We start from the raw sequence: 27,175 nt of genomic DNA, 5'->3' as shown, positions 1-27,175 counted from the left end.
AGGCTGAGAGGAGATTTTCAAGATCATGGGTCTGGACAGGGCAGATTGAAAAAAAACTTCCCACTTAATAAAGGATTGAGAATGAGAGGGCACAGATTTAAAGTAATTGGCAAAAGAAGCAAAAAGGACATGAGGAAAAACATTTTCACGCAGTGAGTGGTTAAGGTTTGGAATCCACTGCCTGAAAGTGTGGTAGAAGCAGCTTCAATCAAGGCATTCAAAAGGGAAATTAGACTGCTATCTGAAAAAGAAAATTTGCAGGGTTATGGGGAGAAGGCAGGGGAAAGGCATGAATATCATACCACTTGTTACAGATGTATAGTTTCAGCAGAAACTGCCTGCCTCCAGGCTCAGGAACAACATGCTTCAGTTGACCTCTCTTCAGGTTTCGATTTGGCAATATAATAGGTTCCAGAATGGCAACAACATTCTTTGGCAGACAGCTCCCATTTGTGGGCTTCTGTTCCAGAGCGAATTAATCATTTGGAGAGCTGGTGCAGACATGATGGGCTGAATGGCCTCCTTCCACGCTATAACAATTCTGAGATTATCATATTGAATTACATAGGCTCTGTCCTGAGCTCCAGACTTTGAGATGGCCCAAATATATTCCCTGTATTCTGGGAACTTGTTAATGGCAAATGGAATTTTGGACAGTGTACTGGAGCCCCTAACTTGCTTGTTACAAAGGGCTGGAATCTGTGTTTCTGTGTTGGCCATACTCTGAAGCAACAATGTATCTGTCTTTGGAGAGAGCGGGGAAGCAGGAAATGCTGAGCAGAGACCAAGTATTCTTTATTTCCTTGCTTGCTTTCTTCCCTTACCTCACTGGCCTCAAGGGAAGAGATCAGAGAGAGATTTACCTTGAGCTGCAGTGCACACTAGCCTGTTTCAGATGTGCAATGGCAGATGTTTGCTTATCATTTCAAAAGAAGGGATGACATACATGACTTACGTGTTGCAGCAATGCAGAACCTGTATCGTAACAACAGTTTAAGACAACTGTCTCTGCTGTATACAATTGATTGTATGTTGTCCAAAACTACCTTGAGGTGGTTAGTTCACGCTAGCTTCATTGTAGATTATATTTATAAATGCCTGCACAGAGCTCCATGTTGCTCAAAGACTACCTTGAGATAGTTGTTTCACACCATCTTCAAACAGATTATGTTTAAATATGCATGCACAGAGTCTCATGTTGCTTGAACAGTGTGAAACCATATGCGTCTCTCAAAGCAGGAGCCATTATCTCTACAATAATAACAGGATCAAAGTCTCTTTCTTCCCTTACGTATATCCCATCTGCTTTGACTGAGTTGAAAGCCAGGTCTCAGAGGTGAAAACTTGGTGTTGTTCACTGAACCACCCAGTTGCTTGTGTTCAAAGCATTCAGTTTAATTAGGAACAGACTTTACTCCCACTCGCTGCAAGAATCTGCTTTCCTTTCTGCACTCCAATTCAAATTAAATGCATTAAAAGCAGTTCAGAGAAGGTTTATTAAACTAACACCAGGAATGGGAGGGTTGTCTTATTAGAAAAGATTGGACAGGCTAGGCTTGTTATCTGCTGGAGTTTAGATGAGTAAGAGCTGACTTGATTGAAACATAAAAAAATCAGTGTGATTTGGACAAGCTGAGTGAATGGGCAAATGCATGGCAGATGCAGTAAAATTTGGATAAATGTGAGGTTATCCATTTTGGTAGCAAAAACAGGAAGGCAGATTATTATCTGAATGGCTATAAATTGAGAGAGGAATGTGCAACGAGACCTGGGTGTCCTCGTACGGCAGTCGCTGAAGGTAAGCATGCAGGTGCAGCAGGCGGTAAAGAAGGCAAATGGTCGGCCTTCATAGCCAGAGGATTCGAGTACAGGAACAGGGATGTCTTGCTGCAATTATACAGGGCCTTGGTGAGAACACACCTGGAATATTGTGTGCAGTTTTGGTCTCCTTATCTGAGGAAGGATGTACTTGCTATAGAGGGAGTACAGCGAAGGTTTACCCGACTGATTCCTGGGATGGCGGGACTGATATATGAGGAGAGATTGAGTCGATTAGGGTTATATTCACTGTAGTTCAGAAGAATATGGGGGGATCTCATAGAAACCTATAAAATTCTTACAGGACTAGACAGGGTAGATGCAGGAAGGATGTTCCCGATGGTGGGGGAGTCCAGAACCAGGAATCACAGTCTGAGGATATGGGATAGACCATTTAGGACTGAGATGAGGAGAAATTTCTTCACCCAGAGTGGTGAACCTGTGGAACTCGTTACCACAGAAAGTAGTTGAGACCAAAACATTGTATGATCTCAAGAAGGAGTTAGATAAAGCTCTTGGGGTGAAAGGGATCAAAGGGTATGGGGAGAAAGCAGGAGCAGGCTATTGAGTTGGATGATCAGCCATGATCATACTAAATGGCGGAGCAGGCTCGAAGGGCCGAATGGCCTACTCCTAGTTTCTATGTTCCATGTTTCTATATAAAATCCTGAGGGGTTTGGCAGGGTGGATGTAGAGAGGATGTTTCCTCTTCTGGGAGAATCTAGAACCAGGGCCACTGTTTAAAGGTAAGGGGTCACCCATTTAAGACAGTGATGGGGAGAATTATTTTCTCTGAGGGCCATGAGTCTTTGGAACACCCTTCCTCAAAAGGCGGTGGAAGCAGAGTCTTTACATTTTTTTAAGGCAGTGGTGGATAGATTCTTGATAAACAAGGGGGTAAAAGGTTATCGGGGATAGGTGGGGGGTTACAATCAGATCAGTCATGATCTTATTGAATGGCAGAGCAGACTTGAAGGGATCAGTGGCCTACCCCTCTGAACTCGCATGTTCGTATGTAAATCATGCTCAAGGCTCTGTTAAATACCCAAAGTAGATACTTACAATTTGAGCTAAATTTGAAATAACTACTGGGTTATACTTTTAATTGGAAATACTATTGTAAATAAATGTTCCTAATAACCCACTTTATTTTGTTCACAGACTTCATGAAGTGACGAGTTATCCCTGGAGGCCACAGCTTTCCTCTTTTGAATTTCAGAAGCTTCTTCACAATCTGACAGCTATCAAAATTCGAGGCACATACAGCGAGCATAGTAAGTGTCCCCTGACCAATATGTGCGCTCGAAACCGTATATGTGCCCAGTGTCTGCAGTGCCGACTGGAAAGGAAACTGAAAGTCGAGCCTTCCTGCTGAAGCGTGTTGGCTCCCAAGCTTGTTTTGTTACCTAGCCAAGCTTGATAGACAGCAAGAACCAGGAACTACTTAAAAGTGGCTTGATAAGCATAAAGAACTGCCTGCCTCCAGGCTGAGAAACAACATGCTTCAACAAGTTTTACTTCAGGCAGCAGGCTCCAGACAAGACAGCTTCTGGAACAAGAGCCCAGAAGTGGGACCTACCTGCCAAAGCATGTTATTGCCATTCTGGAACCTATTACATTGCCAAGCTGAAACCTGAAGTGGGGTCAATTGAAGCATGTCGTTCCTGAGCCTGGAGGCAGGCAATTTCTGCTGATACTATACATCTGTAACAATTGGTATGGTATTCATACTGCAGTCTAGAGTGTAGCAGGAAAGTACTCATACATTTGATGGTATGTTGTGCTGCTTATCAAGCCACTTGGAAGTAGTTCCTGGGTTGTGCAGTCCAATCAGGCGAGGCCTCAGATCCACAGTTTGTGAGATTTCTAATAACAGTTAGTGGCTATCCTCTTTATGAATGGGGTGGTGTGGAGTGGGGAGATGAGTTATGCCTTTTTGAGATTGACCTGACTCCAATCTGACATGCCTGGTGATGGAAGTTTAGGACCAGTTCACTCTGAGAAGTGGACACAGTAATCCAATACCTGAGCCATGGGCAGAAAATCAGTGGGTGGAAGGTCATGTGCTGGGAAATACAGAGGCAGAAAACCCAAACCATGACCTTAAAATTAATAACAGCAAGGCGATCAACCCTTGCGTAATGGGGTGTTGAAGGAGCATGCAGGAGCAGCACCAGGCATACCTTCGAATGAGGTGCCAACCTGGTGAAACTACAGCACCGGAGTATGTGTATGCTGAGCCATGAATCTTACAGCACAGCAGAAGGCCATTCAGCCCTTCACATCTATGCCAGCTTTTTGAAAGAGCCATCCCATTAAGCCCTACATCCCAGCTTTTTCCCCATAAAATTAATCCTCTTCAATATATGTCCCCACACACATGCACTCACTCACTGGCAAATATTTACTAGTTTCCTGCTACAATAGCACCACTGAGATCTGGAGGCCATTGAGTATTTGCACTTCGTGTTTTCCATTTCTCATTATGATGCTTTTGCCTTAAAGTTGTAGCTTTTTAGTTCTTTTATTCTAAATTAAAGAATTTCAGAATTTGCAGGAGGGAAAAATAGTCTCTAAAGAAGTAACCAACCTATTAACTATTGTACAAAATCTTTTCTTTTACTAGCCAAGGACAACCATAATTACAATTGCAGGGCACTAGATTACAGAATATCTTCACAAAGCTAACTAAGTTCCACTTTGTGCATTCTAACATATAACAGTTTTCAATGATTTGCACCCCCTGTCTGACAATGACTGGGTCAAATTGCACAGTTTAGAGCGAGTGGGATTACATTATAGGCTGGATCAGATTACATATTCCAGATGAACTGTTGGGTGTGTCTTGTCCTCCAAATGAACAAATCAGAAAATTAGACCAACCCTCTTGTTTTGCAAGTAAACATGACCATGAAATAACATGAAGATGGCAGACATTGGCACTGACGGCTGGGAAACAGTTGCCGATGACTGTGACCTCTGGAGGATAACTGTTTGTTGAGGCATTGGAAGAGGTGAGCAAAAATGGAAATCTCAGCTGGCCAAGAAGAGGGCCCAGTGAATTCTGCATCTTTTCAGCCTTCTGTCTTCACCTGTAATAAACGCGAGAGAGATTGCCACGCCACCGGGTGATGTTTAACAGAGTGGACCACCACAGCGCAAACAATCATCTCGCAAGACATGAGGCTGCCAAGAAGAGATTAAATAAACCATGAAGTTGAACATAGGAACAGGAGTAGCCAATTTAGCTCCTCGAGCCTGTTCCCTCAGTCAGTGGGATCATGGCTGATCTGTGATCTAAATCCATATACCCACCTTTGCCCCATATCCCGAATATCTTTGGTGAACAGTAAGCTACCAATCTCAGATTTTAAATTAATAATTGATCCAGCATCAACTGCAGTTTATAGGGAAAAGAATTTCAAATTTTGTTCATATAGACAGATTATTGATTGACAAGGCAGTCAAAGGGTATAAGGGGTAGGAAGGAAAGTGGAGTTGAGGCCACAATCAGCTCAGCCATGATCTTGTTGAATGGCAGAGCAGGCTGGAGGGGCCGAACGGCCTAATCCTGTTCCTACTTTGTGTGTTTGTAACTTCTGCCAGCCTTTGTATAATTTTACAGTTATGTGTACTAGTCCTAGACTCCCGAACTAGTTTCTATCTAGCCTATCAGCTCCCCATAATACATTGAAAACTTCAATTAGATCACTAGTTACCCTTCAAATTCCAGGAAATGCAATCCTAAGGCCTTGATTTTTCTTATGGCGGGCGGGCAGGCTGGGCTGGGCGGGGGCAGGCAGAGAGCAGATTGCCACCCGCAATCGGCTGCACACCGCCATTTTACGCGGATGGGACAATTAAGGCCCGCCCAGTGTATAAGGCGCAGCCAGCGCTACCTATGCAGGCAGGGGAAGGAGGGAGAGTCGGGGCCTGCGCTCTTTCGTGCGCATGCACGTGAAAGAGCGCAGCAATTTTCCTGAGGCACAGAACTGCCTCGGGGAGATCGAATAGATTATAAAACATTTTAATAAATGAAGTAAAAATTTATTTAAACATGCCCCCTCATATGACATGTTTGTGAAGTTGGGAAAATTTATTTATTTATTTTATAAAAGCTTCAGGAAACCTCATCCCACCCGTGGTTGAGCTTCCCTGAAAAACGCGATGGCCACTTGGGCTTTTCGCCTGCCTGTCAACCTTAAGGTTGGACGGGCAGTATTCTAAAGTACTTTAATTTATCCTTTAATGGCTATAATAGGCCCTTAACATTTTGGTGGGTGCTCAGCCGGCTCCAGCGCGCACCCGCTAATTGAACTATCGTGATGACATTGGGACCCACGCCTGACATCGCGTGTCATTTTACGCGTTGGCGTGTTGGGCCCGCCCCCGCACGCCAACTGGAAGATTCAGCCCTAATATATGTAATCTCTCTTTGCAATTTAACCATTGGAGACCAGGTATTGCCCCAATAATCTACGCTGCATTCCCTCTGAGGCTAATATATCCTTCCTAAGGTATGGTGCCCAGAAACTGAAGACAATATTCCAGGGCTTCATATAACTAAAGCATAATTTCTACCCCTTTGTATTTAATCTTCAAGATATAAAAGCCAGTATTCCTGTAGCCTTTTTGATTTTTTTTTTATATGTACCTGATAGTGACATTTTAATGAACTGTGGATACTGACACCTGGGGACACCCGAGTCTCTTTGCATCTCCACTGCTTCGAGCTTCTCAGCCATGTACAAAATACACTGATTTATCCTTTTAGACCCAAAATAGGTGATTCACATTTGCTTATACTGAGATTTATTTGCCAGTTTTGCTCATTCATTTAATCTGTTAATATCTTTGTAATTTTATGCTTCCATCTACATAACTTACAATGCCACATATCTTTGTGTCATCACTTGGATATGTGGCTTTCTATCCCATTGTCTAAGTTGCTAATAAATAGTGAATTGTTGAAGCCCCCTTTGGGACTGCACTAGCCATGTCCTGCTAGATAGATCATCTGCCCATTATACCTACTCTCTGTCTTCTGCTGTTAAACCAATCTCCTAACCAGACCACAGTTCCATGAGCTTCAACTTTAGCTAACAGCCTCTTATGAGGGACTTTATCAAATGTCTTCTGAAAGTCCTTATAAATAATATTTATAGATATTTCCCTCTCCACTACTTTAGTCACCTCTTCAAAAAAAATTCAGTCAAGTTCACCAGGCATGACAAATCCATTCTGACTCTCACTCTGATCAGCTGAAAATATTCAGTATCCAGTCACTCCATCCTTAATTATATAAGTTAGTAATTCCCCAATAAAAGATGTTAGGCTAACTGGTCTATAATTCCCTGGTTTCCCCCCCACCCCCCTTAAATCACTGAGAGAAGTGGACTTTTCTAATCTAAAGGAATGGTTCCTGAATTGAGAGAGCCTTGGAACATTATAATTAGGCACCTGCAATGTTCTCACCTTTAAAATCCTAGGATGAAAACCTGGGATTCGTCACTTTAGTGCCATTATTCTCATAATTAGTTTTATATTGTTAATTTTGATAAGTACCTAACCTAGTTTAGTTTCCTTGTGATGTCCAGCATGCTCTTCCACTACTGTAAATACTGATGCAAAGTAATTATTTAACATGTCCATTTCCTAATTGTTATTTATAATATCATCACTATCCATTTTAAGGTTATTCCTCTTGAACACCTTTTTTTTTCCTAATATAATTCTAAAAGATTTTCATGTTACTTTTGATAACTCTTACAAGTTTACTTTTCAGTTCTTTATCGTAGCTCTTGTTGTCTGTTTCACCACCCTTTTGCTGCTCTTAGTATCTCTACTATGTGCCAGGATTCATGCAATTGTTTGGCATTCTTTGGTGCCTTTTCTTTGAGTTTTATGTTGCCCTTATCTCTTCCATCAACCATGACCTTGTCTTTTGCAAGTAGAGCTCTTGCCGTTGAGGGGTGTAAACTGGTTCTGTATCATGTTAAATTCTTCTTTGAACACTTTACATTGATCTTTTGTTGGTTTATCCATTAACAAATTTGTCCAGTTTATTGTAGACCATTTCTGCCCCATCACATTGAACACAGCCTTACCTAAGTACCTGATTCTAGTTGCCCCCTGTCAAACCTCTGTCAAATTAAGGAGGATATTAGATAAATGTTCATGCATCCTTAGGATGTTAACTAAATTTGGCAATGCTCCTTTATTAAATTTAATTTGGCCTGCCTTTTTGTTGGTTCTAGGACATGTTGCTGCAGAAAACTATTTTGACCATAAAGAGAACTGCTGCCTTTCTGACGCTAGCATGTCTGCTTATTTAATAATCCATATAGTGGAAGTTAAAAATCCTCATTAAAGCCGCTCTGCTTTTTTTAATCTCTGCAATAGCATATTTTGTGTCTTTGCAGCTGCTCACTGGGGAACCTATACACAACTCACTTTTTTTCCTAATTTTACCTATAAAGTCTCCACTGCCTGCTTACCTCTCGTTATGCTATATCTTATAGAAGTAATTTAATTGATGCTATTCTTCCCTTTCTGCCAGAGTTCCTGTCCTTCATGTAGATCTTATAACCTGGTATCTTAAGTTTCCAGTCCTGATCACATTGTTGCCATCTCTCAGTAATGTCTACCATTTTGTACACAAGTTGAATTTGCATGTGCAATTCATACAATTTGATTCCTCATTTGTTCCTCATGCTTTATGCATTTGTATAGTTAAATTCAACTGGACGTATAAGCATTTCCTTTGTCATCTTCAACCATTCAGCCAACTTACTTTTATGTTTCCTTTAATATAAAGAAACATGACATGGTACTTCACAAATAGCTCTAAGGAAAATGAATGCCAAGCCAGATAGAGAGGGATTTTGAAGTGTGACCAGAAGTCAAGAAATAGCTTTGAAGAGGTTTTTAAAGGTGGCAAAAGAGGCAGTGAAGTTTAGGGAGGGAGTCCCACAGAACAGGAAAGATTGCGGTACAAAATTATTTGCACTGCCATCTGTGTAAATTTAATTCCAATATAAGAATATAAAACTAACATTGTTGACCTGGTCTATGTATATTGTCAACATTTTTAATGATTTATCTTTTTCTGCTGGTGTCCAAATATTTGCAAGCGGTTTTCATAAAGTTTAATGTGTTTGTGTCTAAACTTCAGTTTATTTCTCCATAGGTGCTGGACACTTGGATGATGTAACTTTGCTTACTGCTCGTCCTGGCTCTGGATCACCTGCTCAATGGGTAGAGCAGTGCACTTGCCCAGCTGCCTACCGGGGACAATTCTGTGAACAGTGTGCATCGGGCTACAGGAGGGAGGATCCTAGTCGTGGAGCTTTCAGTCCCTGTGTGCCCTGTAGCTGTAATGCACATAGTGATACCTGTGATCCTGAAAGTGGTGAGTGGAAAGAGCTTAATATTGGAAAAACTCTGCTTAGATTATTGTTTTGTGCTCATTGATGCAATCTGAATAAACCCTTGCTTGGGTTAGTTGCTTATTTTAATATATATAATGTTTTATGTAGTGATGTCCTCTTTCCCACCCTAGCCCGCAACCCCAACTCTTTTCTTTCCTTTGTTCTGTTCTCTGTTTTCCCATATTTATCCACCTCTCCTAATGTGCAATATAATTCTTAGCAGGGAGGCAACCTGTACGTGTTGCCAATTTAATTTCTGAATTTCTGGTGCATAAGAATGGAGTAAATGGCCTTGTACTTTTTTCTTAATTCCTGCTTTGAGTGAAATACCTTGACTTCACTCCAAGGTCTGCCTGATTTTGAGAAGTCGTCATGGGGCTTATTGTTCATCAACCTAGATCCCTATCCGTAACAGCATTTATGGTAACGTGCATGCTGCCTGAATCAGAGTATGGTTGAATGCAAGAAGGTATTGTGGTTATGGGTAGGTTCCTTTACCTACAGAACAAACTACTTTGACAGTTTTTGCCTGTCTTTATCATGGATGCCAATAGTCATCTTTTGATACCTCACCTAGACAGACTTTGTTCAGGTGTCAGCACTGACAATAAATGTCAGCAGAATATTTGACCACATAATTGAATATTTCTGGAGGAGGCTTGAGTCCCATTTTTTTTGTTGGAGAGGATTTTTACCCTCAAGTATTCTTTAAAATGAATCTTAGATTCATTGGTGTCTTTGTTTTAAATGGAAGTTAGAAGTTTCCTATGATATGATATAAGTTTCACTTCTGTTTATCTGTGAGCAGCCTCATCTGTAGCAATGCATGCATTTCAAACCTCACCAAGACAGCGCCATACCTGATCTTCGTTTATGGATTCAAATTCTGGGATTCCTTGGCTAACAACATTGTGGAATTCCCTCAACACATGGACTGCAATGGTTTAAGAAGAAGTTCCACCAGCGCCTTCTCGAGGCATAGTCAGGATGGGCAATAAACGCTGACCATGCCAGTGTTACCCAAATTCCAAGAGCTAATTTTTTTTTAAAGAAATTGGTTCATTTAATTCTGTAGATCTATAACCCTAAGTGTTAATTTTCAGTAATTTTAGTTATTTCAATGCTGCTGTTTGCTTGATTTTGCTCTGTAGAGCTCCGAAGTTGTTACCTATAAAGATCTGTCCTATTAAGTTTTTGGATCACAAATAGGCCAAAACAGTCCAGAAGGATTTATCAGACCTGCCTCTGATACACGAGTAAAAGTTGGCCCTGCAATGATTTACACTTGTCCTGGAATCATCCACACTTGTTTGGAAATTCACAGGAAAGTCTCACCTAACCATCAAATATGTATAGCACTGGACAGTGGGCTTCCACTTAGTGCTTATAAAATACTCATCTTTGAAGGAATTATCAGCAACCCTGCCTGTCACCCGAAGGATCAATGCACATGTGTGTATTATTATAGAAAGTGTTAATAAATTGAGTGTTCTAATTTCTAGAAACTATATTTGCTATTTGAGTAATTAATTGCTTTATCTGCCTGGTCATTCTACAGGTGAATGTTACTGCAGGGACAACACCGCAGGATCAAACTGTGAGCGTTGTAGGGATGGTTACTATGGTGATCCTACAGTTGGTAGCTCAGAGGACTGTAGTCCGTGCCCTTGTCCAAGTGGTTCAAGCTGTGCTGTGGTGCCAAAAACTAGGGATGTAGTGTGTACCAACTGCCCTACAGGAACTACTGGTGAGTACAAGTTTGAAAGTATTTTTTAATGAATGCAATTTGTTCTTGTTTGTCATATTGTCACATTTATCATACATACAAATTTGTTGGTATAATTATTCAATTTTCACATTAATTAATATCATGCATTCTAATGCTGAAGTAACATTCACTAGATAAATACTTGTGATCTATCACTTAGCGACGCATTCAAGAAGTGGATTTAAATCCTGTACCTGCAGCCGACGTGTTTCAGGAAAGCTGTCACACATACCTGATCTGGCCTACATTACTATGTTGTTGACTCTTAATGGCATCAGGGCAACAAATGCAGCCTTTTCTGTGCTGCTCATATCCTGAGAGAATCGCTTCATACAGTGCTAGCCTAACAATTTCATGATTTTGGTAATTGCATTCTAAGTTCTTCAGGTGAGCTAGGCTTTCAATTCCCAAAACAAGAATGAGGCCTCAGACTTTCAAATTATTGGCCAGCCAGACCCAAGTGATTGGATCCTGTGCCTAATCCTTGGTTTCTTAGCATAATCTGTTGCAGCAAAGGGAAGCTAAGACTGTCATTTCAACCCCTCTGCGCAACTTACCCATCATACATTCTTAAAGGATATCAAAAAAAGGTAAAAGGTATTAGCACTCTTGGCCTGGAATGAGGTTTGCGCCTCCCTAAAGTTCCCATTGGGTCGTTCAGCTCTCTCCTTAATCTGGCACAATAAAGAGTTGGCAGGAGTACTCCACTCAGGTGATTCAGAGCCTTGCATGAGAAAGAGATTAGTAAATTAGGCCTATCCCTCCACATGAGACACAATGAGGGCCACATAATTCTCTTATGCCAATTAGTTAATTTTTCTTCTTTTTCCACCTGAACTGTTAAATACTTTGCAGACTTCATCTTGAGCCAACCCTGTTGAACATTTCTTCCATTTCCCTTCAGCATCTCTTTGTTGTACTGTGTTCATGTTCATGACCAAAGAATTACAGAAGGTTGTCTCTAAAGGAGGAAATACGGCATGTGAGAAGGAGGTAGATCCTCAAGACCATCAGCTGAAACAAAATGCACAAATGTCACTTCAACATTGTATGTCATGCACTAAAAAGCACCCTGCTGCATATGTTCTGATCAGTTCTTTAAATCTAACCATTCTAGGTGGCAATCCAGAGGCCACTAGGACAACAATAAGCCTTTATAAATTCAGCATGCTAGTACAATACTTCTTACTAATTGTAAGAAGACGTATTTCTCTTTCTACCTATCTTGTGATGCAGCTTTTCCCATAGTAAACCTACGGAACACATACCAATTTGAGCAGGTGATATTTGGCATCACTTGGGATGGAAAATAACAAAATACTTAAATCTTGGGAGTCTTGCTTTTGCACAACAAATCACCAGTAATGAAGGGCAACAGCCCCATCCCACATGATCGGTAGTTTGTAGACCCTTCTCTTTTCCCAATCCTTTTCACTGGGTCCTCTGATCTAACCAATCAACAGAAAACAAGACTAAACAAGTTGTCTTAACTCCCTGACCTGTATTACTCCCAAATAATAGTAATGCTAAGAAATGTCCACGCACCAAGTCATGTTTCCACAAGTAACATGCAATCAAAATATATAGCGGATTTATAAAATACTGTGAGAATATGTGCTTCAAATGCACAGTGACTTCATAAAATGTGTATTTTAAGAATTGAATTGATGAAAAAACAATGTAAGGCTTGAGGTGAAATATTTGGAGAAGAATTCAAGGATAAAACTTTGCAGTGACCGGCTCCTCAAATATTTATGGAAAAATGCCTGCAGTATTTATTTAAATTCTCAATGTACATCGGTTGATCACCCAATTTGGAGTCAACATCAATGAGAGCAGAGCTCAGAACTCCCAAGTCCCAATAGACCTCGGAGCTTCTGCACATGCATGGATCAGGAATGCGTTACACTTGTGCATTTCAGCGTTGTAAGTTCTTTGGGCCTAGCACATCTGCACATAAAGAAAAGCGGTGTGAAAACTTGGGTCATGTGGCCAGGAGCAGTGCCATCACAGACAAGTGTCCCTGGCAGGGGGCAGAGGCAGGTGCCAGTGAAGGACAAAAGAAAGGAGCAGAGAAACTGGCTCTAAGCAGGAAAAGGGTTACAGTTAGCAGACTGCAAATGGTGAGGGCTCAGGAGAAGCCCTAGTGTTCTAAGAAGGCAGCATAAGGTTGATGACTCCATGCTGCGGGCAAAGTTACCCCTTTGGGAGCAATAGTATTCTGCTTGGTGTGACCGAAGAGCTGAAGTTGTGCTCATGAGCTAGTGCATGAGTCCGTACTTGGGAATTCAGGGAAATGAATCTTGGGAGACAAAATTGAATCCCTGAGAGGTGGGCTGTCATTGATGTTGTCTGAGTTGGAGTGACTTTTAGAGAGAATTCCATGGCGAGATCTTCGAAGGTGAAGGCCAGAAATCCTTGTGAAAGACAGAGTTTGAATTTCAATGAGATTGGTTGACTTGTAGTGTTTACTGAGGTCTGGGTGGGTTGTTGAGAAATCCATGGAATCTGTCTTGGTAGCATTTCCCATTTAGTGAGCAGTGTGACATGTTCGACCGCGGTTTATCTGTTAATTCACAGTACCTTATATTAATCCTGAATGTTAGAGTATAAGATAGATATTGTAAATCGTTTTATTTTTCTGGCCTTGTATATACTTGTTTGTACAAAACTCGTGAAATCTTGTGGCGTTATTAGCAAATGTCCTGAATCTCAAACTTTGATTACTTTAAACAAAATGTTATTAGTCCCTAACTGGATCTTACCAAAAACTTGGGGACCTGATCTAGGATCCTAACAATCTTTAGTTCTTTGAGTCCAAGTGCTTACTTCAATCATCCCCATTATAATTAGAGCCATAGAACAGATAGTGTTAAGGTGGTTCAGTATAACTGAGAGGTGGAGCATCATATTTTAATCGAACTAGTCATGATGAAAATTTACTTTGATTTACTTTCTGGAATTCATATTGAGTTTCCCGCTAAATTTGAAAGCCACTTGCTTCCATCCAGTTTGCTTTCCCCACCTTCCCTGAATGAAATTTTAACCCCTGTCCCTCTCCAATGATGGGTTGAGGTGGGGTGTTTAAATAACTAAAAATGTGAAACCTGACCCCCAACCTGCTGCAAAAGTGCCTACTGACAGAGATTTTTGCCAATGATTTGCATGGGTTTCCTAAGGTTCTGGAAACCTGTTATTAAAATGGAGATAAGATTGAACACTTGGTACAGATGGTTTAAAGGTCAGTAGGCTGGTAGATAAAGGCTCGTTGCTCAGAGCTGCTTTTTCAGAAACTGAGTGTACTTGGGGTGTCAGAGACTTAGCTCTACAGTTGGAGGTGTTTGCACAGAGAACTTCAGGACAGTTTACAATAGCTGCTATTGATGGTCTTCCTCATCTGAAGACCAGAAGCAGCAAGGGCATGTTGTAGAGGGAGCTGCAGATGGCCAGGAGAGAGAGGAGCAACAGAGGGGCTGAGGTCAAAGGAGGCATTGCCCAGGTAATAGGATGAACAGACAGAGGCTCAACTTCCTTGACTTCTGAGGAGCAGTGCTTTCAAATGCTGAGGTTTACATTTAAGTAGATGCAGACACCTGCTGGACCTGGTGGCTACACATTACCAATGTCTGTGAAAATCACCACTGCCCTCACTTTGTTCACCTCTGGTTCCTTGAATGGCACTATTGGATACATATTGAGGCAGTCAGCTGCATATAAATGCGTACAGCAGTTGGATGGGTTATTTGTCAAAGTTGTGAAATATGTAAACTTTCGCTGTGATGGCAGTAGCGAGAATGAGCAAGCATTCGATTCATGTCTCTGGCTGGCTTCCACAGGTACAGAGTGCCGTCGATAACACACACAGCAACCTGAGCACACCAATTCAACCATGAACCATTGCAAGCGATTCCATTCCATCTATGTTCAGCTGGTGTTCAACCACAAGAAAAGGTTCATGAAGGTTTGCAACAAATTCCCTGGGAGCTTCCATGATGCTTCCATACTGTGGCAGTGTAACATCTCAAATTGTTTGTCGTTGGAACCAGCTTTAAAGGGTGACTGCTAGGGTAATAAAGGATACCCACTTCATGAGTAAAAGCAGAAATTGCTGGGGATGCTCAGCATCTGTGGAGAGAAAAGCCCACTTCAAACCTGACTATAACACCTCTGAGAAGCCCTGCCAATGAATACCAGATACACTACAATAGCAGGCATGTGACAATCAGATGTGCAACCGAGCAAAACATCGGAATATTCAAGAAATGCCTCAGGTGCCTTCAGTACTTGTCAATGAGGTACTCTAGGACAATAGGATTCTGCACAACATGGCACAGCAGTGAAATAAGAGTTGGAGGAGGAATAGACTGCTTAGTACTCTTCATCTGATGATTTCAATAAAGAGGATGAAGCTGCATTAAGCAATGCCAGACCAACTGCACATATTGCTACTCAGTGTTTGGGATGCCCTAATAGCTTAAGGTTCAATTAGTCACTCAAACTTAAAGTAAGGCCCCCACTCCCACTGATGCAAAGCAGTCCTCTAAACAACCATGGGCAGGTTTTCCTGGTCGGTGAGCGGGGGCGGGGCCCACTCACCAACGCATTAAATGATGCGGGGATACGTTGGGCGTGCGTCCCGATGTCACCCCATGTCATTTAGACTTTCAGTTCGGCAGACGTGCAGCCGAATTGGTTGTGCGCCCGTCAAACTGTCAACGGCCTATTAACGCAATTAAAAAACTAATTAACTTGGATTGATGGACCTGCCCATCCAACCTTAGGGTTGGCGGACAGGCTGGGAGCCCAGGCGAGCCTCGGAAAAAGCATGAAACCTCATGCACGGGCGGGATGAGGTTTTATGAAGGTTTTTAAATCTTTATCAAATGTTTAAGTAAAAGTTAAGGACATGTCCCTACTCATGTGACAGTGTCACATGAGGGGACATGTCAGGGAAATTTTTTTATTACCTTTCTGTCAATTTTTGAAGCGGAGCCGATCTCCCTGAGGCAGCACTTAGCCTCAGGGAGATCTGTGTGCTCTTTTGTGCGCATGCGCAAAAGAGCGCACTCCAAGCTGAGGGAACACCCACCCCCCCACCCACTGCTTGCACAGGGAGCGCATAGTGCTTCCTGGCGGATGTCACGCTGGGCGGGCTTTAAATGGCCCCCTTCCGCACTACCCCCACCCCCACCCCAACGGGGGGAAAAATGTTCCCCCATGTACCCATTGGATGTGGACCAATTGATCTCAGTCAATCTATGTCTTCTTACTCATCATCAAGCAAGTAAAAACCAGAGTTTTTACTTGACAGATAAAAATGGTGAACATGGGAAAGTGTTGCAAATTAATAACTTATGTGAAAAACTCAATGGAACTCAATACTATTTTAATAAACACCCATGTGGATTCTCTTGATGAACAACAAAGCCTTTTAATTCTCCCTTCCTACCATTCCTGTATAGTTTACCCACGAGACTTCAGAAGAAGTAAAGACAGACTGCTCTAGTCACTGTTCTGAGTTATAATGCGACCTAATTAGGTTATTAAACCACTTAGTGCACTGGATCCAGATGCGGGGGCAACACTCCTGTTGCTAATCTCCTAGGCCACTTGTAATCACATTATCTTGATCACTGCAAAAGTTTATTCTTGTTGGTAGGGAAGATTCATCTTTCCCGGATCTCCATGTTTGAATCCCTCCAGCTGTGTTTCTGTCTCTGCTACAGTACCAAAATGTCTCTTTATCAAAGTCACAAATGACACCCTGTAACTGTGGCAATAATAATTACCCCTCCTTATCCTCTTGATCTGTCTGTAGTTTTTGACATGGTTGACCACACCATCCTCCTTCAATGCTTCTCCACTGTCACCCAGCTTCATGGGACTGGACTTTACCTGCTTCCATTCTAAACTAATCATAGCCAGAGAATTGCCTGCAAGGGCTTCTCTTTCTGCTCCCACACTGTTAGATCTGGTGTCTCTCAAAGATCTATTGGCCCCCTCCTATTTCTCATCTATATGCTGTCTCTTGGTGACATTGTCTGAAAAGACAATGTCAGTTTCACATGGTGACACCAGCTCTATCTCACCACCACCTCTCAACTCCTCCACCGTTACTAAATTATCAGAGCGTAACTGACATTCAGTATTGGATGAGCAAAAATTTCCTATCGGGGGAGAAAGTGGCAAAAACGTAATGTCACTGAGCTGGTAATCTAGAGACCCAGGCCAATGATCTTTGGACATGGATTCAAATCCTACCATGGCAGCTGGTGGAATTTAAATTCAATGGATAAAAAATCTGGAATTGAAAGCTAGTCTCAGTATTGGTGACCATGAAACCATTATCAATTGTTATAAAAACCCATCTGGTTCACTGAGTCCTTTAGGGAAGCATGTCTGCTTTCCTACCTGGTCTGGCCTATATGTAACTCCAGATCCACAGTGATATGATTGACTCTTAACTGCCCTCTGAAATGGCTTAGCAGCCACTCAGTTCAAGGGCAGTTAGAGATAGGCAGCAAGTGCTGGCCTTTCCAGTGACACCCACATCCCATGAAAAGAATGAAAAATGAACTGAAGCCATTGTATTCAACCTATGCTCCAAACTCCATTCCCTAGCTCTCAACTTCATTTCTCTCCTTTCAACAGTCTGAGATTGAGTCAGTCTGTTTGCAGTCTTGGTGTCACATTTGACCCTGAGCTGAGCTTCTGTCCTCATATTCACACCATCACTAAGACCACCTATTTCCACCTCTATAATATTGCTTGACTTCAATCCTGTCTCAGCTCATCTGCTGCTGAAACCCTCATCCATGCCTTTGTTTCCTCTAGACTCAATGCACGCCTGCTTTTACCCTCTATAAACTTGAACTCATCCAAAGCCTGTGACTTAGCTTGCAGCAAGTCTCATGCCCCTATCATCCTGTGCTTGCTGATCTATACTGGTTTCCATTCAAGCAATATCTTGATTTTAAAATTCTAATACTTTTGTTTAAATTCCTTGATGACCTTGTCCCCCTTACATCTGTTATCTTCTCCAACCCCACAAACCTCCGAGGTATCTGTGCTGCTTTTAATTCTGGTCTCTTGTGCATTCCCAATTATAATTGTTCCACCATTGGCAGCCATGCTTTCAATTGCCTAGGCCCCCTAGCTCTGGAATTCCCTTTTTACACCTCTCCACCTCATTTCCCTCCTTTAAGACATTCCTTAAAACCTATCTCTTTAACCAAGCTTTTGGCAATCTACCCTAATATCTCCTTATGTGGCTCGGTGTCAAATGTTTTATAACACTTCTGTGAAACACCTTAGGACTTTTTATTATATTAAAGATGCTATATGATTACAAGTTATTGTTGTAAGATTACCTTTTCATGACCCATACTGCACTCAGCAGTACATCAAGTGACACAACATTGAAGCAGATCTGAGCCTTTGCCTGTTCTCTTAGTAGCAACACTTCCAACTTCTTTAAGTTCTATGTTTGCAAAGGCTCTTTAAACGATTGTTGTAAAATAGCATCATGTGGGTACACATCATACTCCCTCATGCACGTTGGCGACATCAAGCCCGGAAGTAAATAGTAATGAGGCATCCCTCTTGAAATCATACGTTCCCAGACGTCCAGCTATCTTTTGTGTTTTGCACCCACTATCACCACGCCACCCCACACACTCTCCCACCGCCCTTCCCAAAACCCTGGCTCAGATCCTGCCACTGTGTTATTATCGAGTCCATTGACTCCAGGGTGAGGATTCAAGTGACTTTTTATTTAGCCCAGCACATCAGTGCAAAAGATATGGCTGAAGCATTTGCTACAATCTTTAGCCAGAAATGCTGAGTGGATAATCCATCTCTGCCTCCTCCAGAGGTCCCCAGCATCACAGATGCCAGACTTCAGCCAATTCGATTCATACCATGTGATATCAAGAAACGGCTGAAGGCATTGGATACTCCAACAGCTATGGGCCCTGACAATATTCCGGCAATAGTACTGAAGACTTGTGCGGCAGAACTTGCCATGCCTCTAGCCAAGCTGTTCCAGTACAGCTACCACACTGGCATCTACCCAGCAATGTGGAAAGTTGATCAGGTATGATGTCCTGTACACATAAAGCAAGACAAATCCAACCCCACCAATTACCGCCCCAACAATCTACTCTTCATCAGTAAAGTAATGGAAGGGGTCATCAACAGAGCTATCAAGCAGTTCTTGCTTAGCAATAACCTGCTCACTGACGTCCAGCTTGGGTTCTGTCAGGGCCACTGATCTCCTGACCTCATTACAGCCTTGGTCCAAACATGGATAAAAGAGCTGAACTCCCGAAGTGAGGTGAGAGTGTCTGCCCTTGACATCAAGACCGCATTTAACCGAGTGTGGCATCAAGGAGCCCTAGCAAAACTGGAGTCAATGGGAATCGGGGTGGTGGGCAAGAGAAATTCCGCGTTAGTGGGGTCATACCTAGCACAAAGGAAGATGGTTGTGGTTATTGGAGGTCAGTCATCTCAGCTCCAGGACATCACTGCAGGAGTTCCTCAGGGTAGTGTCCTAGGCCTAACCGTCTTCAGTTGCTTCATCAATGACATTCCTTTCATTATAAGGTCAGAAGTGGGGATGTTCGTTGATGATTGCACTATGTTCACCATTTGCAACTCCTCAGTTACTGAAGCAGTGCATGTCCAAATGCAGCAAGACCTGGACAATATCCAGGCTTGGGCTGACGAGTGGCAAGTAACATTCATGCCACGCAAGTGCCAGGCAATGATCATCTCTAACAAAAGAGAATCTAACCATTGCCCCTTGACATTCAATGGCATTACCATCACTAAATACTCCACTATCAACATCCTGGGGGTTACCATTGACCAGAAGCTGAACTGGACTAGCCATATAAATGCCATGGCTACAAGAGCAGGTCAGAGGCTAGGAATCCTGCGATGAGTATCTCACCTCCTAACTCCCCAAAACCTGACCACCATCTACAAGGCACAAGCTGGGAGTGTCATGGAATACTCTTCACTTGCCTGGATGAGTGCAGCTCCCACAACACTCAAGAAGCTTGACACTGTCCAGGACAAAGCAACCCGCTTGATTGGCACCACACCCACAAACATTCACTCCCTCCACCACCAACGCACAGTAGCAGCAGTGTGTACCATCTACAAGATGCACTGCAGGAATTCAACAAAGCTCTTTCGACAGCACCTCCCAAACCCACGACAACTACCATGTAGAACGACAAGGGCAGCAGATAGAAGGGAATACCACTGTCTGGAAGTTCCCCTCCAAGTCACTCACCATCCTGACTTGGAAATATATTGCAATTCCTTCACTGTCGCTGGGCCAGAATCCTGGAACTCCCTTCAATACAGCACTGTAGGTGTACCTACACCACATGGACTGCAACGGTTCAAGATGGCAGTTCACCACCACCTTCTCAAGGGCAACTAGGGATGGGCAATAAATGCTGGCCCAGCCAACGAAGCCCACGCCCCGTGAATGAATAAAGAAGAGGCTGCTAGCTGTAAAGATAGATAACAGGGCATTTGATCATGAAGTGGCATCACAACTGTGCCTAACCCAGTCCTCTCACAGCAGGGGTGCGCATGCATTTCCAATAGGGATGCCTTCGGAGTGATTAGAAGTGGAATGCTTGCCTGGTGTTTCCCTTCCAGGGATCGTGGGTGCTGAACCTAACTGCTGTGCTCCAGGTGATATCAGCTAATTCAGCACAGATAGGGTATTGAGGCTACTTTTCAGCTACTCATTGTTGTTGAGCTACCAGGAGAGTGCAGCCTACTTTTTTATGTGCATCTAATTTAGTTGGATAGGTATAAGTTCTATTTTGTTTCATTTATTCATAAACTAGTGAGCTGCTTTTGGATCAAGTGCAACATAAAGATAAAAGGTTTTTCTCTTGCCCTCACTGGTAATAAAGTTATTACTTCAGTAGCTTGGAACACTAAATATGGTTGGCTGAAATGCTGTCATGATAATTTTACTAGTTGTTGGCAGAGAGAGTTCATTTCAGTGGGTAGTTAGAACAGGTCATGCAGGTCTTTCACAGAAAAGGCTATAATCTTCTGAAAAGAGAGAATTCCACAGACTTTTGAACACTCTCATGCAAAGCTTCAGCAAAAATAAGCATTGATCTCAGTTACAGAAGTTTGCAAGTATTACAAAGCTGCTCGGCTGAAGGGATTTATGTATTACCTCCTGATGTCATGATTTAGCTTACTTAACTGCTCACTAAAAATAAATGCTTTCCATCTAAAATGTTTTCTTTTAGATGAGGTTTCATATTTTGTTTATTGGCTAGAGTCCAAAAGTTGAGCACTACTAGTTCTGAGCCCTATTTTTTAAGTTGTTGCATGCCAACCTGGAGTGAGTATTAATTATAAGTACATGATGATTCCTTTCGCCTTTGTGACTTTCGTCCCTTGTATAAGCTTCAGAAGAACAGTTTGTTTGGTCATCTTGATCAGTATTGTAACTTGGGGGATTTTGCTCAGAAACATGGGAATGTTCATTTTAATGAAAGTGGTGTATCTAATGTAATAAATTACCTTTCATTTCAAACAGGTAAAAGGTGTGAACTGTGTGATGATGGGTACTATGGTGACCCGTTAGGAAACGAGGGGCCCGTGAGACCATGCAAACCATGTCATTGCAGTGACAACATTGATCCAAATGCCGTAGGGAACTGTAATCGGCTGACGGGAGAGTGTTTAAAGTGCATCTACAACACTGATGGATTCTACTGTGACAAATGTAAAGATGGATTTTATGGAAACGCATTAAACCCAATTCCATCAGAAAAATGTAACGGTGAGCCTCACGTTTGACTTTACCTCATTAAATGCTCCTAAAATAACTAATAAACCTTTTTTTAAAAATGCATAATAGTAATAACTTCAGTGAAATTTGAGGAGGTTCAAATTTCCCTATCTCAGACATTAAGATGTAAAAAGGCTATAATCTTCTGAAAAGGGAGAATTCCACAGACTTTTGAACACTCTTTCATGCAAAGCTTCAGCAAAAATAAGCATTGATCTCAGTTACAGAAGTTTGCAAGTATTACAAATCGGCTGAAGGGATTTATGTATTACCTCCTGATGTCATGATTTAGCTTACTTAACTGCTCACTAAAAATAAATGCATTCCATCTAAAAGGTTTTCATTTAGATGAGGTTTCATATTTTGTTTATTGGTATTGAGTCATTTTACTCCCTTACAAAGTTGTTATATAAATTCAAGTTGTGTAGAGAAAAACTGCTAAATTTCCCATTCTTCTGGTAAGCCCTACCCCCAACCACTTTTTCAGCTGTGTGCCTTGAGCATTCTCCACAGATGCCTTCAGTACTAATTTATGTTCGACTGACAGAAACCTCTTGGCTGGGTAATAAATTTCTGTTAACCCAACATAATTCCTTAGTATTGCAGTATTTCCCTGATAGTCATTTTTGTTAACTCCTTCCTGATGTCTTCCATTGTGTTTTTCAGGGCAGGGTATTTCTAGGCTGAAATCATGCAAATCTCTCGCAGTGAGTGAGAGGAGATACCTTGCCTGCGTTCTTTACTAGGGAATAATATGAGAAGAAAATATATAAATGACCTTCCATGCTTTCTCCACCCACCCTACCCACCTCCTCCTTCCTGCCCTGCCCTACCCAAGAACTTTTTCTTCAAACGAAAGATATAATGCACTTTTTTTATGTTTTTCTGCAGCTTGTAACTGTTCTCCATATGGCACCGTGGATCAGCAAAGGAACTGCAACCAAGTCACTGGCCTATGTGAATGCTTAATTCATGTCATGGGCAGGGACTGTAGTCAGTGTGAGCCGGGCTACTACAATCTTCTTAGTGGTCAGGGCTGTCAAAGGTAAGTCAAGTAGAGGAATTTGAGTATAATGATTTTCTATCTGCAGCCATTTGTTACCTCACTTCAATGAGAAATTGAGGTAATGAGACACTCTCTTGACCATAATGACAGATTTGTGTGCCTTGTGTGACCAAAAGAGAGAGAAACCTTCCTGTAAAATGAAGTTGTGTAAATTTCTTTTAGACATCTAACTCCCATCTGTTTTGCATAAATAACCAGTATTTAATTTATTTGTATAACCAAATACAGAATGGGATAAAATTGTAGCAAGGTCTCAAGAATTGGCCCTTGTTATACAGTAGTGAAGCTGTTTTTCTGTTTCTATCTATGGGCTGGGGAAGAAATGTTTGAGCCTTGTTTGTATGTATAGTTGGCGAACATGCAAAGGGAATTGTAGGATGCAAATTACGTTGAAGGCCACTGGTTTCCTGTGAAAACTAACAGAATCAGGGGAAGTGTTCGGCCATCAGAAAGTTACTAGCATCGCTTTGATTGCTGCTGCCTATTTCTCCTGATCTGTTGTTGCTCTGTCCTTCTATCCATGCAAATCCTATCGCATGCAAAATTAATAAGTCATGCTGCAGTACCCAAAGTGCTGTGAACAAAATAATCTTTACAAAATTGTGAGTGGCAACACATGTAGCTTGCACAGGCATCTTTCATGTGTGAAAGATGGCAATATGCAGAAAGGACAGAAAGAACAGTTGGGTGTGAGGAACAGATAACAAGGAGGACATGGGAATGCAGCTAATACACAGAGGAAACAAGCCTATCTTTTGTTTTTCAAAAAGAAAGACAAAAGTACAAATGTACAGAACAATTTTGTAAGCAACCAGTGTTTAGATCTGAAATTCCCAGGAGGAATATAAAGCTCCCTCCACACAACATTCCTTCAGTTTTACTTTGTGGAAATAAAAGTCCTACTTGAATTCTTGGCTTGGTGACAGCCGTGCAGCAGAGATTGGAAGGAAGCTGGCATTTAGCATTGGAAGTGGGATTGTTGTTTGTTATAAATCAGTAAATTGCCTTCAGTTAGATGCTCTGATATAGAACAGCTGTTGATCCTGAAGAACAAGTATGTGATTCCAGCAGTTTAAAGACAACTCTGCACATCACTTTGTTAACCTTACTAGTGTGCTGAGTAAAGACACAAAAGATAACTTATAATAAGAAAATTGGTAAGATGGTGCTCATGCTAAAGGTCTGAATGGCATAGCCACATGGATTCAGGAATATTGAGAAAGAAAATCACTTTTCTTTCGTGTAAATTGTACCCACCTCTTTACAGTATATGATGGGCTTGGATTAACAAGTTAACCGTTGATTCTTATGGTTTGGCAGTTAACATTAATCTTCACAGTACAACATGAAGGGCTTCATTGATTGAATTCACCGATTGTTTGCTCCCAGGTGTGACTGTAATCCAATTGGTTCTGTTAATGGTCAGTGTGATGCCCAGAATGGACAATGTGAATGCCAGCCTGGTGTTGTTGGCCGGCAGTGTAATAAGTGTGAACCGTATCATTTTGGATTTGGCCAGGATGGATGCAAACGTAAGCAAAATAATTTTTAAAATATACTTTTTAGGAAAAATATCTCAAAGATTGAATCATCAATTTCTAAACAAAACAGGTGCATGAGTAGTTTATCTATTTCTGCAGCCTGTGACTGTGACCGTGAGGGCTCTCGATCTCTACAGTGCAAGGAAGATGGAAAGTGTGACTGTAAGGAAGGGTTTGTGGGTAAACACTGTGACCAGTGCGAAGAAAACTATTTCTACAATCGGACAAGACCTGGCTGCCAGGAGTGTCCTACCTGTTACAGGCTGGTAAAAGATAAGGTAGGGGGTCTCATTTCTATTATAGCATTTGTTAGTTATTTTATACACAATACTTCATTTGATCTTGGAGCTACTTGAAAGTGAGAGACTGTGAATGATGGGTGAGAGTGTGTTCACTGTTAAAACCCCAAAATAAGTCTAATGGTTAGCAGCACTTAACCTCTCAGCTTGCATGTGAGAAACCATTTGAGCAAAATACCAGATGATGGCCAGAACCTAGTCTATCCCATCAAATCTACACTGAATGTTTTCTTCACTTGAAATCAATCCCACTCTCCTTCTTGCTTCCTTTCTTTCTTAATATTCTTTAAAGCAACTATCTAAGGTCCTTTCAAATGAATTTACACTTTCTGCTTCAACTACAGATTGTGACAGACTTCCAAATTCTAGCCCCACAAACTGTTACGGTCCCTATTATTTCAGTTCCTGATCCACTTAAATTTGTGCCCTCTTGTTACTGGTCTGCCACCCTATGGAAGCACTTATCGTTTACCTTATTTCAACTCTTAATCTTGAAGATCTTGATCAGGTCAACCGTAGGCTCAGATTTTTTTTGCGGTCAACAGCAAAACAACAGCACTCACTGCTGACCTTGAACAAAGCTGCCCACAAAGGTCTAATGATCTCTGTAGCATGGACTTTCCCTTTCGCAACAACAGTTTAAATCTGACTCCAAGTTAAGGGGATGTGTTGGTGTGCAACAGCAGTGATGTTAGCAAGCACTTAACCAATCATATTGATGGATTTAGCAAATGAGAAAGTTAAAAGCATTATATCGTTTACTTTTAGTTTAAAATTTCAGATACCAAACCAAACGATTATGATTGGACTAAGAAGCTAAAATAAAGATAAACTTTTTTAAAAATTGTAAATTTTTCATTATTATGGAGAAATTTGATATTCCACAGATATAAAATTAGCTTCTCTGGGCCAGTGGTTGTTTAGCGGTACACCATTAAAAACTATTCCAAGAGACTTTACATTGAGATTAAAGGCATGAAAGTACAAGTTCTTGTCTATTCAGTTGATTGTCTGGGGGTGCCCTAAAAGTGCACCCACTGGAAAAGTGTAAAATCCAATGACAGCAGCTTTTATATTTGTGTTATGTATATGTGCAGACTCCAGAAGTTGCTGTCAGTTTCACTGGAGTAGTGAGGACAAAGACTTGTCGTCAATACCATTGCAAAATCTGGGCAAATTATCTTTCCAACTCCAATGAAAAAGCCCTGCTTTCTAAATTCCTTCTCCATAACTATTATGTTTCAACTCTGGTAATATCCCAGTGAATCTGCACTGCATGTTTTATGTTCTTAATCCTAAGATTACATGAGGCACAACCGAGGTCTTAATACTAATTCCATTTTTGAAGAGTCCAAAACTAGCAGTAATAAATTTAAGAAAACCACAAATAAATAGTGTTATGATCCCGATGGGGAACCATAAACCAAAATGACCAAATTTACTGAATGATCCACAAATGAAGAAATTACCAACAAGTTCACACATTTTTGTAGCTTTTACGTTAACAGTAATCAGAACCAATGGAAATTACACATGAAGAATCATTTGCCTGTTAATTCAAATAAAAAGGCAAATTTCACTTTAAACAGTTGATACAACAAAGATATGTCTTACGCAACCACACTCACCTACATCACTCCCTGCACCAATGTAACTATACAGTTCCACGCAGGGTAGGGTAGGTCAGGAGTCCTACCCAACACCAGCTTTCGCCTTCAAGTTTCACATGCAAGATTTTCATCAGCAAGGCACAATTCTATGAATCCCCTCTCCCTTGGGTCATGAATGTTGTAGCTTTCCTGAGCTCCTTTTCAACAAACCAACCAATAGTATCCGGGTTCACAGTTTGGCCACTTCTGGGCAAACAGCCAGCTCTTTAGTGTCTCTGAGCTATTGCAGGTTTTAGACCATTTTACTCAGCTCATGCAGTACCTCCAAGAGCTCCTGTCTGGCAGAAAAGCTGACCACTTCCTGAGAGAGATTTGCTTCTTCACCTCACAAGAATTCGGTGTGTCCTTTTTTTCTGTCTCTGTACACTGATCGCCTTCACCCTCTAGCTCCTCTGTTTGTAGTTCTCCTTTGTAACCTCCAGCTACATGGCTTTGGTCTTAACTTCCTTCTTGTTGGTACTACTTCCAGGGTTCAAGAGTTTTCAGGTCACATGTACCAGTATTTCTTATTATCCAAGAAAATTACAATTGATCTATTCATAATGGATGCAAACTCTCAAAAGCCCCTTTTAAACATTCTTAAAGATAATTACAGATTCCATAAACTTTTAAAGACATTTCAAATTTTCCTCACTGTACTGCTTCTGGGTCAAAGGTCGTCACATCAGGAACTTGGGAGAAAATTGTTTACCCAAAGCATGATTAAAACGTGGAACCTGCTACCAGATGGAGTAGTTGAGGCA

At 41.5% G+C, this 27,175-nt stretch overlaps 1 protein-coding gene across 1 annotated transcript in view; it reads left to right on the top strand.

Moving 5' to 3' along the window:
• lamc1 (laminin, gamma 1) overlaps positions 1-27,175 on the top strand; it is a 300,881-nt gene that overhangs the window by 232,959 nt on the left and 40,747 nt on the right. Inside the window, exons 11-17 of the mRNA XM_078561385.1 lie at positions 2,980-3,092; positions 9,008-9,229; positions 10,807-10,995; positions 21,602-21,847; positions 22,748-22,901; positions 24,312-24,454; positions 24,563-24,741. Of these exons, the coding sequence (XP_078417511.1) occupies positions 2,980-3,092; positions 9,008-9,229; positions 10,807-10,995; positions 21,602-21,847; positions 22,748-22,901; positions 24,312-24,454; positions 24,563-24,741 (1,246 nt within the window). The remainder of the gene's footprint in view (positions 1-2,979; positions 3,093-9,007; positions 9,230-10,806; positions 10,996-21,601; positions 21,848-22,747; positions 22,902-24,311; positions 24,455-24,562; positions 24,742-27,175) is intronic.

This window comes from Cetorhinus maximus, chromosome 17, assembly GCF_964194155.1.
Source record: "Cetorhinus maximus chromosome 17, sCetMax3.hap1.1, whole genome shotgun sequence".
NCBI classification, from domain to species: domain Eukaryota; kingdom Metazoa; phylum Chordata; class Chondrichthyes; order Lamniformes; family Cetorhinidae; genus Cetorhinus; species Cetorhinus maximus.
The sequence above is the reverse complement of the archived record's forward strand: the minus strand, read 5'-3'. Positions and strand labels throughout refer to the sequence as shown.